Genomic DNA, 15,544 nt, shown 5'->3' with positions numbered 1-15,544 from the left:
ATTACAGTATTATCTGAATATCATTATCTAATTTTTTAAAAAAACTATGCGTTCTTATTTTATCTTTTTCGTCTCCGAAGACCAAAGTTATACTACTCCAGTAAAATATCAATACTATGTATTTTTTATTGGAAAAATTGTCTTTTAACTCATAATTTTTTGTTGATTTTTGGTTAATTCCATAACTTTTAAAATAGCTAATTATATTAGAAGTAGTATAACTTTTGTATTTTTCTTAATTGTAAAATTTATTGTGATTTTTTTACTTGTCGTCAATATATGTTAACCACTTATATAAAACTAGTCATTTAGAAATCAGATACTATAATATACTGGAATAATACTAACTTTTTATCCAAAAGTTTATTAAAAATTGTTATTTAAATGGAAAGTTTATTAAAATTTTAACTGTATGGGACAATTAAGAAATGTACAAAAATTTATAATTTAATTAACTACTCCGTATGAGATTAATTAGAAGTTAACTAAAAGTTATGGTTTAATTTTTTTTTTCTAACAATTTTCATTTATATGCATCACTGTGCATTTGAAGGAAGCAAATCTGAATAGTGTTTTCTTACTAATCTAAAGTGTTAGATTTTGTAGTATTAAATAAATTCAGATGTACGTATTAACACTGGTATTGAAATTTTTTTACCGGTATACAGCATGACGTGATGGTTATTCTCTTTAAGTCGCAGATGTCAACAGAGTACAATTTTATTTTCTAGAAGTATTTTCCCTTTTAGGCAGCTGAACACATCAAATTATAGTATATGAATGTATACGAAATTAGGTAACCAAAACTATGTACATGTCCAAAAGTTACATCACACTTCACAAAAGAGTATACGTAGCAGCTATATTTGCTTCTGTCAAACCATTTCTTTTAGAGCATCTCCAGCGGCGGACATCCGGCTCGGAAGTCGGCGACGGGCGACCGGACGTCCGCCATTGTGGAAAATAAGGTCGGATACACCCATGCAGGTAGGACGTCGCACGTCCTCGGATATCTGCGGGACGTCCGAGTCGACGGGCGCCATTGTGGGCGGAGGGGGGGGGGGGTCGGACGTCCGTTTTTTTTTGATTGTTTTTTTAACTCTATATATACGTCTCGTTGAACTTCATTTCATTCGCACCACTTGTGTTAACAAGTTTCTCTCTTCTTTTTACTACAAATTTCATTTCTACTTAATGGATAACAAATTTCCGTATGTCCGAGTCGGACATCTATGTATTACATAATTTTCCCGTATTCTGTGTCAAAATTATAATTCCATTAAATAATTGTGATTTATTTTATTGCGGGAAGTCCTAGTGGGAAGGGCGATGGGAAGGGCGGATTATGCAGGGGAAGTCCTAGTGACGTGTCAGGATGTATTTTTGGGAAGTCCTAGTGGATGCCCGAGTGGGACGGGCAACCACTGGAGATGCTCTTAAAGAATTTTACATAACTATTATCGCAATAAAAAATGATCAAGTAAATTTAAATTTAACACACAGGGTACATATTTAAAGAAAGATACTTGCATTACCACGACATCAACAACTACAAAAGCGTCTTTGATGTCTCAAATTTATTGAAAAAATAACTGGAACTCTAGATTTTCCATGATTTTTAATAAAATTCTTGTTTTTTATTAGTTCCATATTAATTTAATTATGATATACTTATAAGTATAAAAGTTTGCAAATCATATGAAATAGTAATAAAGAATTTAGAAAAATAAAAGACATTGAATATTTACGATTTATGTTCCTTAAAAAAAAAGAAGTTAGTCGTTTGTTCAATTTCTTGTGGTGAGGTGTACTATTTTTAGGTGAGCAATAAACAAATGGGTTGAACACGTATTCACGTGTTCGACTATTTAATTTTATTGTAAGCTTCTATGTACACATCAATGATTTTACATTTTATTAAAATTTAAGAAATAAAACAAACTTATCCCAAATGGATAACTAAGGACCGTTACCCAATACGCATTAAAACTAAATTGGTCCAATAACACCATTTTAGATCAGCCCAAGCTAAATATTTAATAGTAACTCGTCTATATGGAGTATATTAAAATTGGTCTTCTCTTAAATTATTAAATTTAATCTTATGAATCAGTCAAAAAAAATTTCAATATTCCATAACTCAAAATTAGTAGTACTACTAGAAAGTTTACGAAGGAGGAACAAAATGGTGTATTGACCTCTAGTTGTTTTATTTTTTTTATGTAAACAGTACATCCTATATAGTTGTAAATATGAATATAAGAAAAAAGAAAGTTTATATATTTGAAATTACAATTTTTCCATCTGTGTATGAAAAGTATATACTAGAATAAAAATGATGAATAAGAATGGATAACTTCCTATAGATAAATGATAATAAAAAAATGATAGTAATAATTTTACTCTTATTAATCGCAAATGGTGGTTTTCAACCAAACGAGAAGTCTAAAACATTGTGACTTAGACTATTTCCAATACACACTAAAACTTAAAATGAAGTAGATAATTAGCTCAAATGATACTCCAAAATCAATCATATTTTTAATTAGGTTTACACTCAAATAAAATCAAAACATTTTTCAAATGTCATGAGTAAAATATAAAGAATATTCTTTTCGATTTAAATTTAGTATAAATAATTAGAGTAAAATTGCTATTTAATATAATATTTATATTAAAATAAATTTAAATAATATGATATTTATACTAAAATAGATTTAAGTTTAGTAAATCTCGTTATATTATCAATGATCAATTATATGGAAAAGGAATCAGGAAAGGTAAAAACTATCCGCGTGTGAGCATGTCCCCCTAGTCCAAATGTAACGTGACGTTTTCCAATAATCTTGTCACAACAATTATCAGATTGCTATATTTGTAAAAGAGTAGTGATTTAGAGACATAATGTCTCTATGCCATAATACCCTTATATACATTTTGACATAACACATTTTATACTATGACTAATTTACCCTAATGGTATTTTAACATCAAATCAATTATCCTTGTCCAAATTCCTACTATTCTACGCATGATTATGAGTTTATGACTCATCAAATTAGGAAATTTAATTAAGTATCCTCAAAATGTCACAAGTTTTGTAAGTGATTGAAAATAATTTTAGTTATTTTTTTAATACTAGCGATGTTTATAGAATATTTATTTAAGGACATAATTTGCGATATATATTGAGTTCTTTTTTTATAACACTAGCTAAAAATCTTCCACACTTTGATAATTGGTTGCATATTTGATGTGATTAGCGATATCTCCAAGAGGAAATTATATGAGTATTAATGACTTAATATTTTTGATAAAAAAATATCAATTCAATTATTTATTTATTTAATATTTTAATTTATTTCATGATAAATTAAAAACTTATGCAGTTAAAATTTTCTCATTTTCTTTATAAAAATTAGACCTCATTAACTCAATCCACCATATGCAACAAATTAATAAAGTAGTATATTTGAAAGTACTCTACTACTAATTTATTTCATGATAGGGTGAATGCTTTAGAAAAAAAGTACTACTAAGCATTAACTATACAGATTTAAAATATTAAATGAATGAGTTAAAAATATGTAATTAACTAATTTTTTTTATTGAGGTTCGACTTACGTTCTTAAAAAGATATTAAAGTTTGAAAATTTGGAAACTAAAATAAAATATTGAAATTCTTATAATGAAAATCATAAACTCAATTAGTATTATGAAATTCTTATTAAGAATTTTAAAGAAATTAAAATTTTTGAATGTAAAAAAATTAATATTATGAAAATTTTAAAATCAAAACCACAAACTCAACAAGTATTAATATATAGAATCAATGAAATTACACTATTTTAAAACTTTAAATATGTGTCTTTAAATAAATGAATAGAAATATGAGATAAAAAAACTATTTTAAAACTTTAAATATGTGTCTTTAAATAAATGAATAGAAATATGAGATAAAAAAAGATTGTCAATCATAAATATAAAGGTTGTATGTAAAGAAAATAATTGAATACACATAATTAGAGCAATGTCCTTAATTAAGTATATTAATGAACAATTTAATGTTTTTATATGCACAAGGGTAGTATGGTATATGCACAAAACATTTATTTAAAAAAAATTATAAAACAATCTAAAATGACTACTTTAACCTCATTATGTCTTAGACATTATGTCTCCAAAACATTTTTCTTTGTAAAATTAGATAGGTGATAAGTCATTAATATCATATGTGATATGAGGATGACACATTAGGAAAGACACGAAATTCGAGTCACTTTTTTTTTCAATTCAATGAATGAGTGGCATATATTCATTGAATTGTCGTAATTGCTGAGATATCAAATTTTAATCAACTAACCATATTTGCATGACATATTCCAAACCAATTGGTATGCCTCCACTAAAACCATAGATAACATTTAGCGCAACAAATTAAATTGGTAGGCACAAATCTCATAATCAATACTCCATATAGTAAGAACTTGTTATGAGATTAAATTATTGTTCAAGGCAACAAATTACGTAATTAACGTGACTATCGTCATGAAGAATATATACAATGAATTTGGGCAAAATTTAGATTTTAAATTAACCATATGTGGAAATATTCGTTAATAGGCAGGCCCATGCACAATGGGCCATCATGATTGCAATCCACAAAGATTTGACAAATTTATCACATTTGCCATTTTTGTCAATTTGGAAGGTTTTAGGAATTAGGGCTTTAGCCTTTCCATGAGCTATTTATGTTAAAGGAAACCCTCGTGAAATGGAAACAGAAAGCCGTTGTGGAAACAGCGATAGCGACTGCAGTTTGATATAGCTGAGAGATTCCTTTATTCCACGAGCTAAAGAATTTTTCCCCCCTTCTTCCCGCTCGGATTTCTGACACGCCGTATAACCGATATAATATTCGATTTCACAATTTTTTTTCCTGATTGATTGAGAAGAAACGGTTAGAAATGAAGTATGTTTTGGTCACCGGAGGCGTGGTGAGCGGCCTCGGAAAAGGCGTCACCGCCAGCAGCATAGGCGTCGTGCTGAAAGCGTGCGGCCTGCGTGTCACCTCCATTAAAATTGGTGTGTTAGCTATTTCCCGCGGTTGATTGTTGTTTTATATGTCGATTATTGTGGTATTTTTTGATTTTCCGCTGTAATGGCGTGGATCCAGGATTGTGAAAATAGGAATGCGAGTATATTCCTGAAGGAATACGTAATTGCATGAGGCTGTTTATTTGTTTATGATTTCAATCTTTATTGCGTGATGTTGAATTGCATTTTCAGAGTCTGGAAATGATGATTGGTGTGGTAAGAGGTTTTAGGGAGCTGAATCGAATTTGTTTAACCTAAATTTGGATGGGGATGAGCATTGGTTTCTCGATATTTTATTGGATGCGCGTCGCGGTGAAAGTTGGAACGTATGAGTGTTTTAAATTTTTTTGTTTGAATATAATATTCTTGAAATGCCTTGCATAATGGATATCAGTTTCATTTAGTTGTATTCCTGCACTTTCTGTAGAACGTTTGTCTTTCTGTTTTTATTTAAACTTCATTTTCTATTGATAAGCATTTCATGATTGCTTGGTGAAATTCTTAACTATTATTTGAGATGATTGATTCGGGCATCATAAGTATTTATGTCTAACTCTGTTATGTAGTCCAGTTTGTATTTTATCTGTAGGCATATCAATTTAATTGCTTGTTCAGTAATATGGATTTTTTCATACTTTGTTCATGGGTGCCTACTTACTTTGCCTTCATATGCATGTAGATCCCTATTTGAATACAGATGCTGGTACAATGTCCCCATTTGAGCATGGGGAGGTTTTTGTTCTCGATGATGGAGGCGAGGTATCCCCAATCTTGCTAACCCAAAAGTATCATCTTTGCTGCATTAAACTTGTTACACACTATATGTCTCAAGAAGTATCAGATTAAGATTTATTTTGAACTTGTATAAAGTTTTCACATGCAGGCTTTATGTGTGTTAACCCTGCTTGCTTAAGTTGCAAAGGCTACAATTTGAGGTTAATTTTTTGGCAACTTTTGGATAGGTGGATCTTGATTTAGGTAACTATGAAAGGTTTCTGGATGTGAGACTTACTAGGGACAACAATATTACTACAGGAAAGATATATCAGGTAATATACTATTGGCCTTAGGTTTCTAGTTGACTTGATTGCATGTTTCTTTCATCGAGGCTAATTTTGCAATCCTTTTTCAGTCTGTCCTCGAACAGGAGCGGAGAGGTGATTATCTTGGGAAGACAGTACAGGTTGTTGTAGTTTTTAGGTGTTGTTTTTGTTTGGATAGAATAAGTGACGTTGACTCTTATTTTCATCTCTTGTTGCATTCTGGGTTGAGTTCAGGTGGTACCCCACATTACCGAAGCCATTAAGAATTGGATTGAATCAGTATCACATATCCCTGTGGATGGGAAAGAAGGTCCTGCAGATGTTTGTGTTATAGAATTGGGCGGCACTGTTGGTAAAGAGTTATTTGCCTAAGATTGTTGTTCCTTATTGAAAGATCAGTCTTCAAATTTGTTTACTCTCAGTGATCTTAATGTTCCTTCTCTAGGTGATATTGAGTCAATGCCGTTCATTGAAGCTCTGAGACAGCTACTCTTCTCTGTGGGTAAGATTGAATAAATTGCCTCCATATGGGAGCATAAAGTTTTTGTATTGCTGGTCCTTTTTTTTGTTACTATCCATTCATTTCTTTCTCATGCTTTGAGGGTTAAGACACCTCATTGTGGGTCTCATGGTCCTAGTGGACTCTCTTCTTATTGGTCGTTTCTTTCGCAGGACAAAATAATTTCTGTTTGATCCATGTCAGCCTTATCCCCGTTCTAGGAGTTGTTGGTGAACAGGTAATATTTGTTATTTAAAAATATTAAATTCTACAGTCTCGTTATTTACATACTTATTTTGTGAATCTAATTCCTATCTCCCACATTTGACTCGATGCAGAAAACTAAACCCACGCAACATAGTGTCCGAGAATTGAGGGCATTAGGCTTGACCCCCCATTTTCTAGCTTGCCGCTCAGCAGAGGTACATTGTTACTATGGACAAGATATTTTATTCTTAGCAAAAATCTTTGAACAAAAGTTGAAGGCTATTAAAAGTAAGTAAAAACTTGTAGAGAGAATCTTATGGGTCAAAATCCGTCTGAAAAGACCCGTACTGGAACCCAAGGCCTTATCTGGTGGCATGTTTGTAATTTTATTGGTGTTACCTGTACAGTTCTTATGTATCTTGACCCCTGACACTGTCTCATACAAGACCTCACCTGAAAATGTGGTTGATCACCAATGCTCAAGTTTGAATGGTTTTAATCTCTTAACTACACTTTCAGTAGTATTTGATGTTGGCTTTTGATTAATATTGCAGCCTCTATTGGAGAATACAAAGCAAAAATTGTCACAATTTTGCCATGTCCCTGTAAGTTGTTAGTTGTCATTTTTTTTTGTACTGCACTGTGCTACGTGTCATTTTTTCTTTTAACTTTATATGTGATGATATTTCCAGGTTAGCAATATACTCAATATCCATGACGTGCCAAATATTTGGCACATCCCTCTACTGCTTCGGGTGGGTAATTCTTATCTCTGTAAAAATGTGCACTCCCAGTCTATTACCCTATTCATCCTTGGTTTTTTACTTTGATTATAATTCCCCTGTCCAGGGTCAAAATGCACATAATGCCATTCTAACACATCTGGAGCTACAGAGGTGTGAGTTCTATTTTTGCTTTTAGCATTATATTTTGCATTTTTCATGTCTATCTTGGTCTATAATTATTTGCAGGACAAATGTTGTTGAACAGTTGGTTGACTGGTCTATGTTCTCTGTGATTGAAACAGAACATTTACATATTTTGTATCTAGAAATACTGGAAAGAATCGTTGCATAAGATATAACATGAATGGTTGCTGATTATGACATGGTGCTGCTCTTTGTTTCAGTGTTGCCAATCCTCCTAATTTACAAGAATGGACTGATAGAGCCGAAACCTTTGACAATCTCTCAAACTCTGTTAGCACCGTACCCCTTTATTGTATTCCACCAGTTATGTTCTTTCGAAAATCAGATGAGAATCTCAGTGCTATTACAGGTGAGAATTGCAATGGTCGGGAAATATGTTGGAATGGCAGATTCTTATCTGTCAGTGGTGAAGGTGGGTTCCTCATCTTTCTCCCCCCCTCTCTCTGGTCGATTGTATCTCAGAGATTTAACCTTTTATCAGTGAAGTAATTACTGTGGAATTGATTCACTAGGAATACTTTGACATATATCTTGCCTTGGTGTTTCTGATTTCACTTCCCTGTTGTGCCCCCTGTTTATTTATTTATACTCCCTTTGCATAATGGAAAATTTTGTCATTTCACCTTAATTAAATAGTGAATTCTCCTGAGTTCCTATTATTTTTATAGCCATGGTGTGATATTTAATTCTCTTGCTTTGTTTGGCAGGCCCTTTTGCATGCTTGCATTGCCTGTTCATTGAAGCCAGCAATTGATTGGATTGCAGCTTCAGATCTTGAAGATGACAATGCGTTGTCTGTATGGATATATGAAATTTTCATTCAATGATTAATTACCTTTACACCATGATTTGATGCTAGAACCCCATGTCTCTTACAATTGACAACTTATTTATTCTTCAATGCAGACACCGGAAGCTCAAGCGACAGCTTGGAGAACTCTTAAGGTATTGACTTTTCACTTAGCTATCCTGTTACCTGGTATTCACTCCATTAGGTCTAATATGGTTTATGTCCCTTGGATTTTTTTTTGAAGTTTTTTTCTCTCACAAGCTATCTGTATTTTTCAGAATGCTGCATGCATCTTGATTCCTGGTGGGTTTGGAGATCGGGGTGTCAAAGGTATGCTATTGGCTGCAAAATATGCCCGAGAGAACAAAGTTCCATATCTCGGGATATGTTTGGGTATGCAGATATCCGTGATTGAGTTTGCGAGAAATGTAAGATTTTCCTTTAATCATCTGTTCCTTTTTTATGACCACATTGTGGACAAAGGGACTTAATTCCATAATATGATATTCAGGTTTTGGGCATGGAAAGGGCAAACAGCTCCGAGTTTGATAAGGATACCCCAAATCCTGTTGTGATATTCATGCCCGAGGTAGCTTGCATTCTCAATTTATTTAATGGTTTATTCCTCTTTGAAACATTATTTTATTTGATAGATGTCATTCCTTGTTTCTTTCTAGGGTTCAAAAACTCACATGGGAAGCACAATGAGACTTGGTAGTCGAAGAACACTATTTCAGACACCTGACTGCTTGACCGCAAAACTGTAACCACGAACCATATTCCTCTCCTTAAAATTGCAAATCTATGATTTATGAATCTCCTTTGATCCCTATCTGTGACACCAAGATTAGTAAAAAAATCATTATGCTATAGGCAATGCAAGTTGCTGGTAGTTTTTTTTACCATTTTTTTTCTAACTACTAAATTGACTTGACATACATATTCTGTCATTCTGTTTCAAGTTTTCTTCCCAAATTAAGGCCGCACCAAGGCTTGCAATTTCAGATATTCTAAATGTCAGATATTCTAACTATTATTTCTGGTACAGGTACCATAACTCAGAGCATGTTGATGAAAGACATAGGCACCGCTATGAGGTTAACTGATTAGAAAATTACTGCGTTTACTTAAATTTTTATCGTAAACTTTCAAACTCATCATTATTTATTATGACTTTGTACAGGTGAACCCAGAAATGGTTAATACCTTAGAGAAATCTGGCCTAAAATTTGTTGGGAAAGATGAAACTGGAAAACGGATGGAGGTAAGCTACCTGCTTTGTTCTCATCTAATCATTTTATCTAAATGTAACTAATTGTTTCATTTTGCACTTGCTCTATTTATCAAACATGCAGTACTTGTTTTTACGTATTCTCTGTGACTGCTCACAACTGATTTATAATGACTATATATTTCTTCAAATCTGTCCTATTATGTAGATTTTGGAGCTCAAAGACCATCCCTTTTATGTCGGGGCTCAGTTCCATCCAGAATTCAAGTCACGCCCTGGGAGGCCCTCACCACTGTTCTTAGGTAGTCGAAAAGCTCTGTACATACATATGTGAATAAGATTGTTGTGGTTATTTTACTAAGTTTAGTAATTGATTATTGATTACATATTCAATTTCTATTTATAGGTTTCATTTTGGCGGCAATTGGGCAGTTAGGACCTTACCTTCAAAATCCTCGTAATGGAAGCTTGTAGTTCTGCTGCTTCATGGTGTATAGAAATCCCAAATTCTGTTTTCCTACCAGTATTGTTATCTTGCCCCCTAGGCAGTGAGAAATAATGTGTTGCATTGTTGTTGTTTCATAATACTATATTTTATTCTGTATTTTTTCGGCGCAGGGAAACTGTGGACCTGGTCAGTGATGCTATCGAAAGCTCGACTAGTGCTACAGCTGGATTACGTTAGGCCAATGGAACCTGTTTCTATCTTGATATTTGGTTGAAGTTAGTTTATTTTCTTTTCTGCTAGTTTTTTATACGAGAAAGGTGGCTTCATCTATGCCAATTGTAAGTATGTATTTCTGGTATTAGATCCCCAGGTAATTTTGCAAGTCTGTTAGCCTTAGTTTATATGCAGTTGTACTCAGACAAATGTTTTGAATATTTTGGCTAAATCACAAAAAAAATATTCATAAATTTTCTACTGAATCTGATGTATATTTTCACCTTTTTTCCACTTTACCTTTTCTGCTCTCTATAAAGTAGTACTAATGTCTCTCAAAAGCGAAAATGTTGCTTCTGCAGGGCCTAGTTGTGCTATTTTACGCCCACCATTGCATGGTGGTCTATTATCTATCTCATCTGTTCATTTGTTTCAAGAAAAGGATTGATTTTTTAAAATACTGTAGCAATATAATTGATTTTTTTGAACCTTTTGGACCATGTTTACACCGTTGCAATTATTCGATTTTGTTTATTTACATAATTTTGCTAATACTATGAATTATCAAACTATTGATATATCCTGATTTTGTCACCAATCAAGATTTTGATTATTAATATACACTCTTCCCAATTTGGTATGTTCCACAAAAATAGTCAATAATCTCTCCGTTCCAAGTTACTTGAGTTGTATTCTATTTTGGATTGTCACAAGTTACTTGAGTAATTTCTCTTTATGGCTAAAAACAAAACATTTAATCACTATCCAAGCCCCCTAGCTCAAGTGGTTGAGAAGGGTGGCAAGGATATGGCACGGCACTCTTCCCAATTTGGTATGTTCCACAAAAATAGTCAATAATCTCTCCGTTCCAAGTTACTTGAGTTGTAATCACTATCCAAGCCCCCTAGCTCAAGTGGTTGAGAAGGGTGGCAAGAATATGGCATCATCCTGGAGGTCTTGAGTTCGACTCCTGGATGGCACGACTTTGGGATTAATTTCCCTGTCAGCCTGTTCAAGGTTGTTTCCTTGGGGCTTGGCAAGCTTTCGAGCCTGGACTCGTCTGAGGGTGGAACGTAGTCTACCGGGGCTGAACTCGTCGGAGGGAGTGCTGTCTACGAGCCAACATTGGCTAGTTCACGCCCGAACCCGTCGGAGGGAAGCTAAAGTATAGCTAGTTCACGCCCGAACCCGTCGGAGGGAAGCTAAAGTATTCGAGCCACGAGGGGATGTGGCGGGCTAGTTCGCTTGCCGAATGTATCTCGAACTCCTACGTATGAACAAAAAATAAATAAATAAAAAATCACTCTTTCTTTTACTTTACCATCTATCTTTTCTTTTACTTTATTCTCTTATACTTTATTTTACTTTATTTAATTTATTAAACAACAACTTTCTTAAATCTCGTGCCGAAAATAAATGCATCAATTAACGTGGGACAGGGGGAGTATCTATTTTTGGTGATTTTTCTCTCTCTAATGAGGTGATCCATATTCTACACTAATAATACTCCAATAATTTTTTATTTCAATTACTTACTACTTTATCAATTGTGGATTAAATTTAATAACATCCTAAAAGTGTCAATTTTTATGTGACGGAGGGAGTATAATACCCTCCGTGTCCCATTAAGTGTCTAAGTTTTTCATTTTGATCTATCCTATATTAATCGTCTAACTAACTTTTTAAATCGAGTTTATTCTACAAATCTTAAAACTGGTATCGAGTCAAAATAGAACACATATAGGGGATAGAGGGAGTAAGATTTTGTTTCACTGCACAAAACGCTATGCTTGTCTTGGTTGACGCATTAATGTCATATAAATAAATGATCGCTCTATGTTATCCCCAGAATCTCACTCCTATTTGGTTGCAAAATCAAAGCACAACCTTAGTTTGGGTGGAAAAAAAATAATATTTCTTTTCTATCTCCTAAAAATAGGGACTTTTGAAACAGGGCGAGTTTTAATATAAAATTAAGAAAGTAAGATAGAGATAGAAATAAAAATGAGTTAGTCATTAGAGAGAAAGAAGTTTTTTTACATAAAATGTTTCTATTTTTATTGATGGATCTAAAAGGAAATAGAGTAGTTTCTATTTTTTAGAGGACGGATGGAGTAATTTTATAAGGCAAATAAAAAAAAAGCAAGACTCCAAAATCAGAATTTAACAAAATTTAAAGAATATCTAGTCAAATTGTCCATTTAAAATAGTACTATTGAATTTCTACTTGTAATAAAATAAAAAATTGAAGTCTAACTGTGTAAGGCGAATACTTGAAAAGTGCAGCCATTGTGAACTGTTGAGTGCTTTTTTCATAGAGATGGGTAGTCAAGCATCTTGCTAGGCGAAATGTTAAAGCATTTGAAATTTTGAAGGAATGAATCTGCTAGGGAGTTATCCATATGCAGTTATAACACAAACGCATTTCTTATTCCTTTTATATATATACACTCCATATCCTAAATTTTAAAACAGAAATCACCAGAAGCGCTTAAACCAGAGTCTAATGCAATTCCAATTCCAATTCCAATACCGCCGCATCACTCATACATATGAAATCTGTCTCTGCTGCTTCATTTCCTCATAGAACTTAGTGATGAACTCCTCCGCCCTCTCATCAATCCCCTCATCACTTTCATCACTCATCTCCTCCTCCTTCAACAAACAATTGCGACGCACAGGATCGCACCACACCTCATCGTCCTCATCCTCCCAATCGTGATCCACCTGCGGCGTGACGCACGGAATGTGCGGCAGCTTGAGCCGCAGAGCAGCCGGCGCGCGGTGCATCCTCACGTGCACCACCGGCGTCCTCTGGAACGAGATCTCGTGATCGCCGTAGAGAAGCGCCGTGCGCGAATCTCTGGCGGCGTAGGCCCCGATTTTTTTGAATAACTTGTGGAACGCGCTGCGCGTGATCGCGGCTCTGTTTCTGCACAATTCGCCTCTTCTGGTGCACAGCAGCGCGCGGAGGAGCTCCCACGCTCTGTGAGTGAAGAGTGAGGTGCGTTTCGACATTTTTGATGCTTTTTGCTTCATGTTATGTATATGTGTTATATGAGAGTGATGGAATTCTAGAGAGAGAAACTGTTTAATTTTTTAAAAAATTGCAGGTTGTGATTGGATTGTGAAATTGGATGGGGTTTACTATATATAGGGGAAGAGGATTTGAAGATATGTACGCGGTATGAGGGAGGAAGCGGATGGTTAATTTACGGCTAGTGCCTAGTGGGGGTCTGTTTGGGAACAACTCTGTAAAATGTTAAATTTTGGGTTTTTTTTTTCCTTTTGTGGGCGGTGCGGAGTATAATTTTTTGTATTTTAGTCATAATCCAAACATAACTAAATAATTTCAATAATGAAACACTAATATATCAACTAAAGCCAGACGTCCCTTTAAATGTGGATGGAAGGATGCTTAAAGCCTAGTATTAATTATGAAATGAATTAAGTTAGCGATGCATGCAGTACTTGTGAATTGGTTGTTAGCTAAATGCAACTTGTTAATACAGATGCGTATAATATACTCCATTGTAAATACTGTTATTAATTATTAATAAATTCAAATGGTAAATATTTTATTTTGACGTAACAATTGGCTTTTTACAGAGTAATTACGATACTATTGCAGTAAAAATTGTACTTCCTCCGTCCCATTAAAGATGACTCACTTTTCTTTTTAGTTTGTCTCATCCAAGATGATCCATTACTGTCTGCTCTGCATTAGATATTTAGATTGCGTTATTTTAGTCCAACATTTACATATGAATCATCCAAAAGTTTTATCACACAAATGACGACATTATATAAACTTTAAAAAACCTCTAATAAAAGTAATACTACTAATATTTGTAGATTAGGCAACACACGTATGATATTGGTAAAAAATGTACTCATAAAATTGTACACTAATCGTAATTTGTATCATTAAGCAATTCCCTCAGTGTCCCTTCTGGTGTACGTGAAAAAAATAAGGTTATAATAATATTCGATTTCAGGGAAATGATTAAGAAATGGGGCCCTTTATGCACACAGTTTCTTAGGAAGTTTCTACATAACTTCTCATCTTATTATGCGGAAAATGAGCACAGCTCATTCGAAAAATATTCATTTCCTTCCTCCTGATTGCGAATTACTAATATATTTCTCTATGGTAGGGGTTCCATTATTTCATAGGATGATAATGAGATATTAAGATTAATACAAATTCATAGATAAAATAAAGATTAAATTAGTATTAATTTTTATAGAATTGTGATCAAAATAGAACTAATTTCTAATGCAAAACTGTCATTGTTTGATAATACAAAATCCAATTTTTTAGTTCATATTTAGTACTCCCTCCGTCCCTAAAGAATTTGCACTTTGAGTTCGACACGTTAATGCAAAATTGGGAAATAAGAGAGAGATAGAGAGAAGAAGTAATTAAAGTATTATTAGTGGAGAATAAGCCTCACCTCATTAGAGTGAAAAGAGATTCTAAAATTGAAAAGTGCATATTCTTGTGGGACGGACTAAAAATGAAAGAGTATTATACATTTCAAAAAAGTTCAGATTTTAAAAATACGGATGTCTTTTTAAATTGTTTTAAGTTATCCTTTCTGAAATAAACTAAAAAGCGACATCTTTAAACAATCTAAAATGAATTTTGTATTTTTAAATCTTGATTTTCTAAAATAAACTATTTTTATCTTAAAATGAAAGTTTTGTAATTCTATATTAGGAATTAGTTCTTAGTATATCACAACCTTTATTTTTTATATTATTATGATTTTCAAATATGTTATATGGTTGGGTTAAATATATATTTGCATGTAAGTTCATGAAAAATAATTTTTGGATTGTTTCACTGTTTTGGATATATTTGTTCCATTTCAATTTTTCGATCCAGATGGATTTTCGTAGTTCAAATTTTTTATTTTTTGAATATTTCGGATTGATTTTATTTTTAAAAGAAAAAGATTTTTCAATCCAGTCCAATTCGGGAAAAGTTTAATGTCCACCCCCTAGCTGGACCATACTAATAACTAATATTTACATAATATCATAAACTAAATATGCCTTGTAAGTCGAATTAACAATTGTCT

General features: G+C 33.2%; 2 protein-coding genes across 2 annotated transcripts; one reads left to right on the top strand and one right to left on the bottom strand.

Annotated features, from left to right (window-relative positions):
* Positions 1-4,732: 4,732 nt before the first annotated feature.
* LOC121745262 (CTP synthase-like) lies at positions 4,733-10,723 on the top strand. The gene is made up of 23 exons (XM_042139091.1): positions 4,733-5,085; positions 5,777-5,856; positions 6,060-6,146; positions 6,230-6,280; positions 6,375-6,492; positions 6,586-6,642; positions 6,813-6,877; positions 6,978-7,061; positions 7,401-7,451; positions 7,539-7,601; positions 7,696-7,742; positions 7,976-8,045; positions 8,125-8,187; positions 8,483-8,572; positions 8,682-8,720; positions 8,844-8,993; positions 9,077-9,154; positions 9,243-9,328; positions 9,614-9,662; positions 9,749-9,829; positions 10,005-10,098; positions 10,203-10,285; positions 10,415-10,723. The coding sequence occupies exons 1-22, from the start codon at positions 4,968-4,970 to the stop codon at positions 10,268-10,270; spliced, it is 1,689 nt and encodes a 562-aa protein (XP_041995025.1). The 5' UTR covers positions 4,733-4,967; the 3' UTR covers positions 10,271-10,285; positions 10,415-10,723.
* A 2,278-nt stretch (positions 10,724-13,001) lies between these two features.
* LOC121745655 lies at positions 13,002-13,475 on the bottom strand. Its single transcript, XM_042139638.1, has one exon. It carries the CDS (start codon positions 13,473-13,475, stop codon positions 13,002-13,004), a length of 474 nt encoding a protein of 157 aa, XP_041995572.1.
* Between the last annotated feature and the right edge of the window lie 2,069 nt (positions 13,476-15,544).

The sequence above is a fragment of the Salvia splendens genome, chromosome 8, assembly GCF_004379255.2.
Source record: "Salvia splendens isolate huo1 chromosome 8, SspV2, whole genome shotgun sequence".
Taxonomy (NCBI): Eukaryota; Viridiplantae; Streptophyta; class Magnoliopsida; order Lamiales; family Lamiaceae; genus Salvia; species Salvia splendens.
The sequence above is the reverse complement of the archived record's forward strand: the minus strand, read 5'-3'. Positions and strand labels throughout refer to the sequence as shown.